The sequence below is a fragment of the Cystoisospora suis genome (genome assembly GCF_002600585.1).
Source record: "Cystoisospora suis strain Wien I chromosome Unknown contig_751, whole genome shotgun sequence".
Classification (NCBI taxonomy): domain Eukaryota; phylum Apicomplexa; class Conoidasida; order Eucoccidiorida; family Sarcocystidae; genus Cystoisospora; species Cystoisospora suis.
In genome coordinates this window covers 133,793-147,383 of record NW_027153552.1, presented here as the reverse complement: position 1 = coordinate 147,383, position 13,591 = coordinate 133,793, and the positions used below count along the sequence as shown (strand labels likewise).

The 13,591-nt window shown below is 50.9% G+C and overlaps 2 protein-coding genes across 2 annotated transcripts; one reads left to right on the top strand and one right to left on the bottom strand.

Moving 5' to 3' along the window:
* CSUI_001871 (uncharacterized protein) lies at positions 1–606 on the bottom strand. The gene has a single exon (XM_068062074.1). The coding sequence runs from the start codon at positions 325–327 to the stop codon at positions 145–147; it is 183 nt and encodes a 60-aa protein (XP_067925960.1). The 5' UTR covers positions 328–606; the 3' UTR covers positions 1–144.
* A 208-nt stretch (positions 607–814) lies between these two features.
* CSUI_001870 (esterase lipase thioesterase domain-containing protein) lies at positions 815–13,583 on the top strand. Its single transcript, XM_068062073.1, has 10 exons — positions 815–3,013; positions 3,958–4,452; positions 5,114–5,206; positions 6,175–6,296; positions 7,386–7,470; positions 8,417–8,521; positions 9,943–10,000; positions 10,835–10,940; positions 11,508–12,775; positions 13,392–13,583. Exons 1-9 carry the CDS (start codon positions 2,751–2,753, stop codon positions 11,528–11,530), a joined length of 1,350 nt encoding a protein of 449 aa, XP_067925959.1. The 5' UTR covers positions 815–2,750; the 3' UTR covers positions 11,531–12,775; positions 13,392–13,583.
* Positions 13,584–13,591: the final 8 nt, after the last annotated feature.

Below are 13,591 nucleotides of genomic sequence, written 5' to 3'. Positions count from 1 at the left end.
AAGAAAGACTCTCCCGGAGTGTGCTCTCACAAGACAGCAAGATTTATTCTTCTTTCCGCTTTGCGTGAATAGTAAAAGAGCAATGAGGGCTGGCATGTCCGCGACGCAATGCTCCGCAAGATAGCCGCATGAACAGACCGCTCCTCACGCCGGGAACGTCAAGAGCATCTCCGGCAGGAATGAGGAACACACAGAGCATCCACCCGAGTTAGATGGGAACGGCTCCATTTTTACTTCCGACGTCTTGCCTTTGAAGAGAACTGGAGGGACTCTGAAGCTTACGTACAGTAGGGAACAGAGCGGCACGGGGAGAAGCAGCTTAAACATAGGTTAGTCCCCGAGGCAAACTCCCGTCAAGCACAAGACGAGACATGATGCGAGGCTGTCTAAAACAGATTTACAATAGAGGCGATTTCTTGTAAACAACGGCCGATGAAAGAAGGCCCAGAGAGATTCTGGTGAGGAACGTCACAGAAATGACAAGGCGGAGAGCATCCAATCAGCGGAGAGGTCACGACAATAGAAGACACAGGGATTCAGGGAGGAAGCACCGAATTCTTCTCCTTATGCGAACAACACAGCTGCGTATTTCCCGGATGTGCCCTAGGAAACTTCGAAGCTGGGCATGCAACAAGCAAACTCTTTCCGTGGAGCGTTTGAGTTGCTTTCTCCAGAAGCCCGTGTATAAGAGCGAGACACGCATGCAGAAACGCCGCCCTGCGTCGAACCATGAATGTGCAGCTAGCGGGGAGAGTTCATAACGCCGGCTGTACGGAAGTAGTCTCATTGAAACTTCTTCGCTCGCAGGGTGAAAGAGGTCTATTCAACGTGCTCCAAGGCCATCTCACAGCAGAAGAGGTAGACTGTCTGACCAGTATACACTTGACAGACTGTTAAGCGAGAGGAGGCCCCGTCGTTGTTCAGGGCACCTGCCGGGACTCTCCCCAGGTCGCCGTGAGAGCACCCCTGAGAGCACCCCCGGTTAGCTGGGAGAAAGCCATGGCTGGGCATTCAAGGCTTTGGTCCAAAGAGAATTGCTCCCACGTATCTCTCGTTCGTCTTCGACAGCTTTTGAATTTGTTGTGTGATACTTCACAATTGCTGTGTGATCCTGTTGCGGGCTGCAGAAGTGTGTGTGCTACGCCCCGCATTTTCCGCGTAAGCCAGGCGGGAGCGTGTCTCGTCTCTCCTACGTTGCCGTGGCTGGACGCCCGCTTCGCCCCCTGCAGGAAAGCGCGACGCCTGTTCTTGAGGACTTGCCCGCAGTCGAGGAACTCCAGTGGTGTTTTTAGGTTGGCTTTGTTGTCTTTTTTGTGGTCTTCTTGCCTTTCCCTTCTGTTAGTAACAGGGACTTGGAGAAACGCGCGCACCGGGACTGTCCTTCCAAGGCCTCGGGATGTTGTTTCTCCCGCGTCGTGAACGGGACTTTTTATGGCTCCTTCGGAGAGGGAAGTTCGAGTTCGCAAGCTGTTTGTCTTTTCTCCTACACTCCGTGTCAACGGTCCACCGTGTGTCTTGGGAGGCGAGACCGTAGATCTGTTTTCCTGCGTCTTTAGGCAGCTCCTGTCGGCTCTTCAACGATTTTGATCTCCCTACAAAGTTCGAGCGAATGCCCCGTGCCGGTGCATTGCATTTGCCTCACGTCATCCGGTTAGGAATGTCCGATACTGATGCTCACGTCTTTCTCCTTCCCCCTACCACCACTACGGCCGCGCGACCTACCGCCGGCGGTAGGGGGCTGGCGGTCGATTCATGTGTTCGGGTCCTTATCTACTCTCTGTACAACTCAATCATCGGCTGAGAGTTATCCCTTTTTATTTCTCTGCGCTCAACCATATCTCCAGACTTCCTCCTGTTTGCGAAGGCGCCCCTGCTGCTCTGTTTGTTCCATCGATGACACCAAGTAACTTTGTGTCTGTAGGTTCAGCAACATGTGTGTCCACGTTGGCGAGTAGGTGAATGTTTGCTGCTTATCATGACACCTCTACCTCCCAGCTTTTTGTCACTTACTCTTTTCGTGTTTCCTCACTTCGTCCATCCTCTCTTACTCTTGGTAGGCAGGTAGTGTCAGCAGCGCTCATTTCTTTCCTAGGGCCACAATAACAGCGTGAGCCCATGTTCGTATTGTTATGGTCACACCTGATCGGTATTGCTCCCAGTTAGTCCTGCATCTTTCAGGAGGCCGCAGGAGTCACCCTTTTGAGTTGAGAAGGGACGAAGAGCAGGAAGAGAGCAAGGCGACTAGCTTGGAAGTCGTCACCGACTTCTAGACGCAGAGAACGGGAGGGGCAGCCGTACTTGTTTCTCCGTCATTCTACAAAGCGGTTGATCGTTTTCTTTGTGGGCGGGACCAAGTCCTTTCATTGCCGGTGTGAGACGAACTTTCGAGCTTTGATGAGTGGAAAGAGCGTGGGATTTCCCAGGCAAAGAAAAGGGCATTCATAGAAGCAGAGAACAGGAAACATCTGGCGTGAGGGAAGCAGCGACACCTTCATTTCTTTGTCTTGTTGCGTCGGAAGAGGAAGGAAGATATCGCACACGTATACGAGACAGGAACACCGACCAAGCAGGAGCTACGAGATCCACAGTCTTGTCCGGTGAGACAGGGCGGTCTTCACCACGGGGCAGTCAGTAGCGGATCTTCTGCTCGGCATACATCTGTTGGGCAGCAGGAAGATAGCAGGGAAGCGGATTTCGAGACCTCTGAAACTACTGGCTTGCCTTTTTCTTCATCAAAAAGCCAACAGGCGATGGAGGGGGGTGTCGGTACGGTAGCCAGTAAAACACACTCGATGGGAGAGCCAGAAACAACTAAGGAAACGAGAGAGAACAACAAGAAAGGAGACACGGACATAGCAGGGAATGGGCGTGTTGGTGAGGAGGCGTCTCCCTCGTTAGACCGTTCATCTACACCTTTGCAGAAAACGCGTGAAGCACTTCAGGGGGATCGACACGCACTGTCAAGCCGTGGCTCCTCATTATCGGGCATTCGTAGGAAACGCACGCGAGTTCCGTGAGTCTATGGCAGGAAGACGTCTCGCCTCTGCAGATGTTTCGTCGCGGTGCTTGTACAGCGGCAACATACGTATGAAGGGCCGCCTGTCTGTATAGGGGGGGGGGGTGAGTGTAGCTAAGCCAAGTCTCTGTTTTTTTGGTGTCACGGAGGCTGGTGCAAGTAGCACTTAACGGCACTCTGTTGCGCAAGTTGTGGACCCGGTCTCTGTGTAAATGTACCTCAGAGCCATTCACATGTATACATCGGTATGCATATACATAGGGTCTCACTAAGACTGAGAGTGCAGACGTTAGTTCTGTTTGTCCCAGTTTTGAATCTACTCCCTGGAAGAACAACGTGTCATGTGCCGCGCTTGGCTGAGCGCATGAACGTAGCAGTAAGTTATGTTTCCTTCTTTCGTTCAGGTATGACTCCTTCTCTCGGCGCAGCCTCCTCCCCCCCCTGTCTTCTTCTCGGGTCTCTACATAAATCACGTGTGAATATCTCGGCATTCTTTCGCCGTTGCCTTTCTGTGCACTCACTGACGTTTCAGCAGCCATTTCTTCATCTGTAACTTGGAGGGCATCGCACCTGTAATTGCCTTTACTTACTACGCGACTTCTTGGTACCTCCGGTGTGACTCTACCTATTCAATACACCCTAGAAGCTTCTCATCCTGTGCTACTGGACAGCCTGGGATCGTAAACGAAGAAGATGAGTGTTTGATCGAAATAAGATAGTTGACACTAATTTAGTAGCTGGTCAAAAAAAAGCAGTTTTCTTTTCTTGGAGGTTTGTCACCTCATGTACAGCTAAAGTGTGTACGTACTTCTGTATGTGCTATTGGAGACCAACGCTCTATGTCTAACATCAGAGATTTAAAACTCTTCTGATATAAAGAACCCTTCTACAGCAGCAATCTTTCTCTTTTCTCTTGTGTCTCCTTTCTCGCCTCTCCACAGCTTGGCACTTATCTCCTTTAAGACCCCTAGCCTATCAGGAGATGAAACAGAACTCTGGGGTTGTCTTTGGATTTCACGTGACTTTCTTGAGCATGCGGCTGAAGCCAGTAGAAGGTCATCTGACACCGAGGGTGTAACTAGTGATTTGCACCGAAGACAATCTGCAGGTGGAAAGGAAGGAAGTCCCGGTGGAGCAGCCTCGTCATCTTCGTCGTCTACAGCGCTTACCTCTAAGAGAACGGAAGATGATAAAGCATCGCAGTCGGGGGTGGTAGACCAAAGACAAACAGAAGAAACAGAGAAAGATAGGAAAGACGGAAAGAGAGCGACGTTACAACAACCATCAAAGTGGTGGCATAGTGCGTCGTGGGAGGGGGGATGGAATCCAGGAGGAGAAGAGGATGATAGTCTTCAGAATGCTCTAAAGAACCTCAGGACAGGGCGGTTTCCTATTGTCATTCTTGTGCATCAGTATTCCTTGATGGGAGGTCGGAGGTAAGCTCAGTGGCAACAGCCGGAAAGAAAAGATACACCACGCATGCATCATGTCTTCTTTGTCCTCGGGGGTTGGACGTCCCTAACATGTACATATATATATATATATATGCAGGCGTTAAAGGCAGTGTAGAATTGCTAACAAAACAACTAGATAATGTTGTAGATCTCGCGTTGAATCAGCTGTGCTGCATCTCCCCAGTCCATGTGGAGTGTCCGTGTGTGGAGAAGAGGTCTTTTCTGATAGTATGGCTTTAGGCAAGGTCTAGTGTGCAGTGCGGAGGTTTCTTTGTATGTGGAATCAGTGTCACTTTCTGCCACTGCCACGGAATCTAGACAAGAAGTTTGCTGCGGGTTTACTTCGACGACCCACACTGGTCTTATTTATAGTCCCTTCTCAGTCAGAAACGTTAATCACCTTACTTCCATCTTGATGGGATGAGGTGTATGTCTCGTCTATATTGGGACTTCCTTAGTATGGGCATACTTCTATTACTACGTTGCCCGTAGTGCTTTTCCTGGGGAAATAGAGATGTTTTCTGTTGTGGTATCTTTACACAGTACATAGCAGTCATGCGAGAAGGGGGAAGCTGTATCGACAAACAGGAGGAACCAGTCTTAGAATCAACGTGTATGTATGTGGCGTCGCTTTCATGTGCAGTGAGTTAGTTCAAGGCAAGGCACGTATTCTTGCAAGACAAGGTCTTCCAAGTATAACCTTTGATCTCAGAGGGGTTGGATATTCCTCGGGAAGGTACGTATCACGATGTGTGCCTTGAGGGTACTTAACATAAGGTGCGACGATAATGTACATTCATTTATTCATCGACTCGTCTTTCTTGTTCCCCTCAGAGTGTCTCTCGTGGTGTACTGTAGACTTCAATCACTACGCACATGTTAGCCCGTGTATATGTGTATCCACCTACCTCTCTCTCTCTCTCCATGTCCATATATATATATATAGATAGATAGATATGTCCGCCAGCAGTTGTTGCTGAGACGTTTTGAAGAGTTTTTGAAGAGGAGAGTGGAAGGCACGTGGATAGAGCATAGGTACCAGTCAGATTCGCGAATGTGGATATGTGTCTTGTCCGTTTTGCCTTCATCGAGCCGGGTAAGTGGCGGCTCTAGGTAAGAGCACACTGTACTACTATTCTCAAGTGCTTACGTGGCTTGGTCAGTTCCTGTGTCAAGCTTAATACAGAACGGTTTGGGCTATGAGATTTTGTTGCCAAAAAGCAGGTGGGAGAATTCCCAGGCGTATAATAGTAGAGGTGCATTTAGAAGACAGCATTTTAGTGTTCAGGGTGTATGCGTGAATATGTGTGTACGAAAATGTACATACGCATGCACGCATACGCAGTGACCACATACGAGATGTTGCCAGTCATCTATCACAGAAACCGTGGCGTCTTTCGTCCTATTTCTCTTTTCCTCTCTCTGTCTGATGTATAGGAGTATACACGTGTGCATGAGGTGATAAAAACATGCGGGGTGACGTACTCTGAAGTCGCATTCCTCGTATTCTGTTCTCCAGAAAAGACGAGAAACCTTTGCGGGGGGACTTGTCGATTGCGCTTACACTATCCAGAAAGTATATACATTCCCCGAGTCTGTTGTGGGAGACAGCATGACAGTAATTGGCTGGCTTGTGGTGCCACATGTGACGACCAAGCGCCCTCATATGTTGGTACTTCTTTCTTCTTGTTCTACCTGTCTTAGAGCCACAGTTACAGGAGAGACTGAAGTGAGGGATGTCGTCGCGATCTGTCGTTGGGCTATCACAACATTGCAAACATCTAATATCTTTCTTGTTGGCACCTCTGCGGGGGCTCCTATCAGCGGTATGTGTGCTCGCCATTGAGGTCGTTTGCCTACGCAGTGGCGGTTTGCATCATATCAGACGTGAAGGGCAGCTGCGCCCATCCATGCTGCATTTCGATGTCTCCTCAAGCCGAAAGCCTTCACGCCTTCGTATAGATGTATGGGATAGTAAACAGCACATGTAGAAAATCATCTAGCTGTGTCTGTCCATTCACCCGGGCACGAAGTGTTTCCCCTCCACTTGTCTCAGATGTATATGAGCGACCGTCGCTAGCCGTTCTCTTTAGGAGTCATGCCACATGTCCTGAAACTCAGTCAGTATAAGAGAGCACGTCATCAAACTGGCAGGCAGGTTTCGCTTCCATTCTTTGCTTAGGCCGAGGGGGGGCTTTGGTGTCCATACTTCTCAATCTCTTCGTCGTTCCTTTTTCTGTTTCGGGGCAGAGAGGACACGAAGGAGAGAGAGATGTTAGAGTGAGCTCTCCCATGTCTTGCATAGACTGTTGGCAGTACGAGACGTAACTGTGTACGTGCATGACCCGTATCGACAACAGGGTGAAACAAAGCGGCGAGGTGAGATGACGTCGCACAAGGCGAAGAGTGGCATGCAAACGGTTATCAATCGCGGTGTTGCGGCGTCGTCTTTTTACACCCTAAAAGTAGCCTTGTGTTGTCTGCTTACGAGCGCTCACTACGAGATCGTTACCATCATGTCCGCAGCATCGATTTCAGTTTCTCATTTGGGAGGGCTGTGTCTCACTCTGAACAAACTCAGGGCCAAACAGCATGGGCGTATTGCTGGAACTTCTGCCTCATGTTTCTCCGGCGGGTTAAGTCGGTAACGTCGTCCTGACACGGGCCAAGATATGTCGTTACAGACGGCCCTTATAGAACACCGGCTGTTGTACCGTTGTAGACCGACCTTTGTACTGTCCCTATTTGCTAGGAGGAGAAAAGTTCTTACGAAGAGTGGATCGATCCTGTACACACTTCAGAGCATCTCTCTGGTTAATGCATTCTTCAAGACTTTATTTCGAGTAGGCCCAGGAGATGTAACAGTACTTTGCCTAACAAACAAACGGTCGCGTGTTTTGTCTTTCATCGTGCAGGCAGTGCTGTGCCTGAGGTGGATGAGGTGAGAGGGTGGGTGGGGATAGGTTATGTCTTCGGCTTCTTCGCATCTATCCTTTTCAGGTGAGTCCTCTTTCAGGCAGCTGAAAACTCCTCGGTGGTGGCCGCCGGCCGGTGGTGGTCCTGATGTCCCTGTTTTTTTCTTCAGCGCTGTCTATCCAGTCATGCGCTTATGCGCTTCCGTGCTTCCTGTAAACGATTGGCGCCAATCGCATTGATGAAGTCGGTTCCGGGGTATTCATTACCTTTGTGGAAGCCCCAGGTAGTAGTTTGATCCTAAGTAGATAGAGCATTGTGCTGTTGTCCGTGGATAATCACTCTGAAGTGTTAGACGCTGAAGGCATATCAGTCGTGAGCGACCGAGGTCCTCATTTAAAGGAATGAGACGGGCGGCTGAAAGATGAATACATCGAAGGCCAGGGAGCATTTGAGCAGGACCGAACAGCTGTAGCAGTTTCTATTGCCAATAGACGAGCCATACGTCTAGGGCATGTCCCCGAAGCAAGCGGGTGTATCCGATCCTGTTCTATCCTCAAGGAGAGCAGACGAAAACTCTCCAGCTGAAGTAAGAAGCCAGGAATGTTAGGTACATGTGTAAGTGTGAGGAAGGCAACCCCAGCTTATCAAGAGATGTACAGAATACGCATACTGCTCTTGTCTTTCGTGCCTCGGGTAAGCGAAATTGATGCTTCTCTATATCTAGAAGTGTTCGTGTGTTATTATCTTTGTATATGCTGTATATATATACATCTTTATGTACATATCTATCTATCTGTATCTAGTTAGACACGCATACCAGCGCGCAGGTATTGTGTGTCATATCTTTGTATTTCATGTGGAGTTCAGTACCTACGTTTTGTCTTCTTGAGTGCCGTCCGAATAACAGCTTCTCCTGTGATTAGAGGCTCACAACTCAAGACTGCAGTTCTGTGCACTCGCTTGGTTCTTTCACAGGTGCTTGTATAGATTGGCGGGTGTGTGCTGATGAGGTTGTTACTGTGGTGTACAGAAAGCATTACTCACGTATTTTGACGAGCCCAAAACCGAAGCTTTTCATACATGCGGGGTCCGACGGCTTCACAGCCCAATCTACTTTTGATAGCTTCTACAAACAGTATGTTTTCCCTGCTGGGCCTGCTTTCGCGTTTCTTCTAACAGTCTTCAAGCTTCTAGAGAGTGCGTTCTGTTTGGTGTTCACCTGACAGTGGATAGGGGGGTACGGATTCTTGCAGGGTTTCTGCACTGATACGCGTTGCACTTGATAGCATTCGAGCCTCATACATATACATGTATACACACGAGGTCGGAGAGGAGAGAAGCAGCTTTCAAGCACGCAATGCTTAATCTAGTCTTCAAGTATCAGAAGTGATCTATATAATATGACCGGACTTTTGAACCTACGCCGTTTTAGGTGCTGATAGCGATACGCTACAGGAATCAAGGCCATTTCAGCGGTTGTACAGGAGGCTGCCTGCGGGGATAGAGATCTCGTCGCTACCTTCTGCGACGACCATTATGAAGCGGACGGATCACTCCTGCGGGTTTCCTAACTTTTGCATTGTCTACACCTTGTGCTAGCTGCTGGGACTGACACAGCGGCACATCAGACCCCACACCGCACAAGCAGCGTTGTCGTTTATGTAGTACGTTGGTCTTTAGGAGGGTACTATTGTGTCTGGTGTTAGTCTCTTTTGCCGTCATACGGGGTGTGTCTCTTCTGAAGAACAGTAGTAGTGGTGATAGCTAGAAAACATAGATCCAGTGTCCTTTCAGGAGATGAAGAAGAGAAGGTGACACGGGCACGAAAGTCTGCTGATCGCAGTACAGATAACAGGCTCGGCCGAGGTGTTTTTGGTGAATAGTTGCGGAGTGTCTTGGTCAGTTAGTGGTTGCGGCATTGCTTCGCACTAACATTTCTTGGATATCAGCAAAAGGGACATTTACACGTGGAGATCCTCCCTGCTCAGGTGCTAGCATTCACACAATACGAGCGGCGGCGCGGTTCCGCGCGCCAGTACGGGGAGGGTAAGCCATGTTATCACTTACCGTGCAACTGTTGGGGGACACGTCTCGTCTTGGTCAACATAGTAGTCTGACACAACTAGAGCGGAGTTTCTTCCAAGAGAGAGCGGCCTTTCCGAAGCTCTCATCATGATGCTACCGAAGCTAACGTGGCCTTTTACGATAGCACGCCCTACTGAGGACACCCTTCGCTGTCAGCTTTTCATTCCTAGTTAACGTTTTAGAGCGTACGAAGGTGACCGGAAGTGCTGGAGGCGTTGACGCGTTCTTTTGTTTTCCGTCGCGCGATCAAAACTGTAGGTGCGTAAGAGTTCAATCGTCAAAGGCTACGTATTATCCAGTTCTGGAACCTAGTTTCCTGATGAATTATGCCTTCCTGCCGTGGGTACCGCGTGTCGTCAGCGGCCCCCGGGTGGCCGCGGAGCCAGCTGTCGCGACGAGAAGCGGCGGTGTTGTGTATCCGTACCCGCCTGTGTTAAAGTGGTCGATGGCGTGTCCCATGCGTGTTCTCAGGGCGAAGGATCCCAAAGAGAAGGTCGTTGTGAGCGGAGTTGGACATTTCGACCTCGAGGTCAGCGGAGTGTAGCAGTGATGGTTTCCTGGGAGCCTATCGCCTTGTTACACCGTGGACATGATATTAGGGAGTATGCATCGCTGGCGGGGAAAAGGGTTGTCCGTACGCTGGTTCATGTACTGAGGGCGCAGCACGATGAGTGCATACTGCCTAGCAGCAGGAAGGCACTTCTTTCTTACGCAAGTGCCTTACACGTTCTCATGTGTGGGCATCTATTGTCAGACAGGAATACCCATCCATCGACACGTCCCTGTGAAGCCCAGCGTGTTCAGATATCGAATCAGGCCCCCCAGTCTCGTTTCAGACACCGGGCATGTGGGATGTGGGTTGCATTACACATGACGGTCGGCGTATGAACACGCTGCGCCCCACATGGACCCTGCACACGGGTATACCCCTTAACACCTGGTTCTGATGTGTTGAACGGATGTGTGTCATCCAGGGCTTCGAAACTGAGCTACCGGTTCTTTATTTCTATCGCCCTCGGGCAAGCGCTGCACTTCATAGTACCCAAGACACTGCATTTCATATCACTGTTGTGGAACTTCCACAGCGTGACCAGAGTTGCTGTCCTCGATTAGAGCATGCGTGCGCCTGCCTTACCGAGCATACGGTCTGGCCGCTGAGTGGCAGAAGTGTACAAACTGCGGCCCCCGCGTTAGGCGGCCGGTTTTGCTCAGTCTCACACACTATGTGAATGTTTGTACATGGTGGCGAGTGGGCATCCCATCAGCTCAACGTCAGGAACCATGGGACTGTGTGTGCGGGCGCCCCTCGACGAGTAAAATGCAGCGTACTGACTCTTGCTGGCTTCCTTCTCGTGCGCCTCAGGGTCCGAGCTACGACGCATTTTCAACTGATTTGATTCTACAGTTCATCGAGAAGTACTCTCCAACTGCACCAGCCGGGTCGCAGCTTCGTCGAGGTGGCTCTCGTGGTGAGTGACGCAATCGGAGGCAGGGTAATTACCGATCTTCTGGACACTTTTTTCCTCGCATTCTCGTCTTCGCAGCCGGTTCGAAACTGCGTGCCAGTAAGTGGATATCAGTGGAGCACCGCATGAAGCCGCTGGATAGCTACTCAGACATGGGCAATACCACAGTTCTTCAGCGCGTTCGCGTGCGCTCCGTGGTGAGTGACTTTCTATCGTACTGTCTACACCTGCATAGCGTTGGGCGGCCAAAGCCCCGCATGGATCATGAGTGGTTTTTTGATGAACTTTTCCTTGTGTGACGGGATGCGGTGCGCCGTGAGAATAGCGAAAGGTGATAGTACGAAGCTAGCCTAGACGAGGGTCATGTGTCGTCTGCATGGCAGTGCTTCTGTAATATACTGACTAGGGTAGAGCGCGAGTCCAAGGTTCGAGTGTGAGGAAGCGGGGGAAAGGCAGCATCGAACAACAGCCGTAGCACGGTGTTTTGGCTCTATAGCTCCGCGGATGCCCGCGCTGTTACGTCATTTCCCGCGCACCCCCGCATGTGTATCCTGTCTGTTGACACCCCAGATAGGGACACGCTTCCGAAGTAACAGAGATGACTAAACAGCCTGAAGCAATTTTGATTGGAAGTCTTCAGTGCTTGGAGAAAACTCGACGGGGTTTCACAAGATCAGACACAGTCCAGTGGCACGCTACTGTTCGGGCGGAAACAAGACCTCTGGTCGCGCTGAAAGCTCCGGGACGCGAGGGCGTTCCTGACGACCGGGTGACGAGAGAAGGCTGGAGCTACGCGTCGCTTCGTTACCTCAGGAGGCTGGCGCTGGCCCGTTGTCAGCATCCATAGTAGACAAACTCACGCTGGTGTGCAGCTGCAACTGAAAGTGAGCTTACTCTGCGAGTCAACCGGCGGGACAAAAGAAGCGAAGAGCTTCCCCCGAGCACGGGAGGATTGCAGTTCAGATTGGGAGAAGGGACAACACATGAGTGCTTGATGAAAGGGAGAGAAAGACTGGCCGTCCTCTGGAGTGCTCGAGAGTTTGTCGATCACCGAAAACAACCTCGGTAGCGGTATTCACAAGTGCCACAGACGGGCAGGTAGCAGGCCGCGCCGTCCGGTGCGTGATTGGTCAAAATAGTTAAGGTTCTTCGCCAGATTCTCTCTTACTCAAACGGGATGGTATGTCCCCGTTCGTATCAGCCATGCTCAGTTGGTGCTCAGAGATTTGTAACGAGCCGCCCAGGCACTGGTGACTACACGCTTTTAGTTTGTCTTTTACTTCGAGGGTCTGGACACGGAACATACTTCCTGTCCACACGAGTCCTTCCGGACGGGTCTTTGAGGTCACTTCTTTGACAGGAGACGCGGCTCATGGCTAGGGGTGCCTGTGTTGCCAGGCGAGGGGAAAGGCCGGCGGAATCCCACTTCGGGTGCAGAGCTGCCACAGCAGGCAGTTGCGTGAGTCCAACCCTGTGAGCTGGCAGCAGACAAAGGGGCTTGACAGACCCGGAATCTGACGACCCCAGCGGTGGGGCTGGGTCTGCGATGACGCTGTCGGCCGACCCAGGTGAAATCTCCCCGTGGCAGTTCCCTCTATCTGCTGGACTGCGGGCTACGCAAAACAACGTATGGAAGAGGGCCAGGAACGTAACGACAAACTTGTTGACCGCATTATTCAGCAGAGTATGTGCACGAGTTGTTAGTCAGAAGAAAGGCGCGCAATAGTCAAGCGTAGGCTCCTGTTTCTTTTCTCCTGTACAACGTGGTTCTTTCTTCGTGTACGCGTGCAGTTTGCTCCGTGGGCGAGAAACAACGGCACTCTGCAGGGAAAAACCTGGTGAGTTTGGGTGACAAGCTGCGGCGGACTGGGAATAAGTTGAGTGATTGTCTTCGGATGCTGGTTTCCCTCTGAATTGTAGGATCGCGCATTTCAGAATCTCTTGTGAAAAAACAGAAGGGAGTGCTTTCTATGAGAGTTGCCCCTGCGGCGGCCATCCTGCCCGCGAGCGGCCGGTAGGGTACGTCGAGGTCCTCTTTCCTGCTGGTTTCGCTGGCGAATCAATGTAGGCTAATCTGAACGGTGACTAGGGTGTGAGTTGGCCTTGCGAGACTGTTTTCAGGCGCCACGTGCACTAAGTCAAAGTATGTCAGGACCAGAGCATATTTTGCATTACTGAACTGATACATAATCCCATCACAACAGCGGTGTTAAGAACCAGCTTCATAAGGTGTCGCTTGTGCGGATAGCCTGTCCCGCGACACTATACCCCAAATCGGTTACTAATGACTTTTGTATTCGAGATTGTAAGGCTGGTACGTGAACGCCCTCACCCTCCCCCATTCCGACCGTGAGGGTATACCCTGAACGACAACGGCGGATAAAAGACGTGACGTTGCTGAGAAGTCCGTGTCGAGTTCGAATTTCTGCACCTTGTCTCTGCGCGGTCTTACAGCGGGGACGTACTTCGAATGCATGTGCCCTCACTACTCCTTTCCCCGGGACAAGGGCTCCATGAACGACCCGGCTGTTCTCGCTCGCCGCGGGGACGACGCTCTAGAAAAGAGAAAAGCCTTTTACGCACCGTGGTAAACCCCTCGGCGGCGAAGGCGCCTCGCTTATGCACTGAAACTGTGGAATTGTAGGGACATATTT

Bases quoted from the DNA above. Each gene is read 5' to 3' on its own strand.
- CSUI_001871 (XM_068062074.1), bottom strand. From the start codon at position 327: ATGTTTAAGCTGCTTCTCCCCGTGCCGCTCTGTTCCCTACTGTACGTA.
- CSUI_001870 (XM_068062073.1), top strand. From the start codon at position 2,751: ATGGAGGGGGGTGTCGGTACGGTAGCCAGTAAAACACACTCGATGGGA. The intron at 3,014-3,957 runs GTGAGTCTATGG...GCCTCTCCACAG, and splicing joins AGGAAACGCACGCGAGTTCC to CTTGGCACTTATCTCCTTTA. The intron at 10,001-10,834 runs GTCAGCGGAGTG...CGTGCGCCTCAG, and splicing joins TTGGACATTTCGACCTCGAG to GGTCCGAGCTACGACGCATT.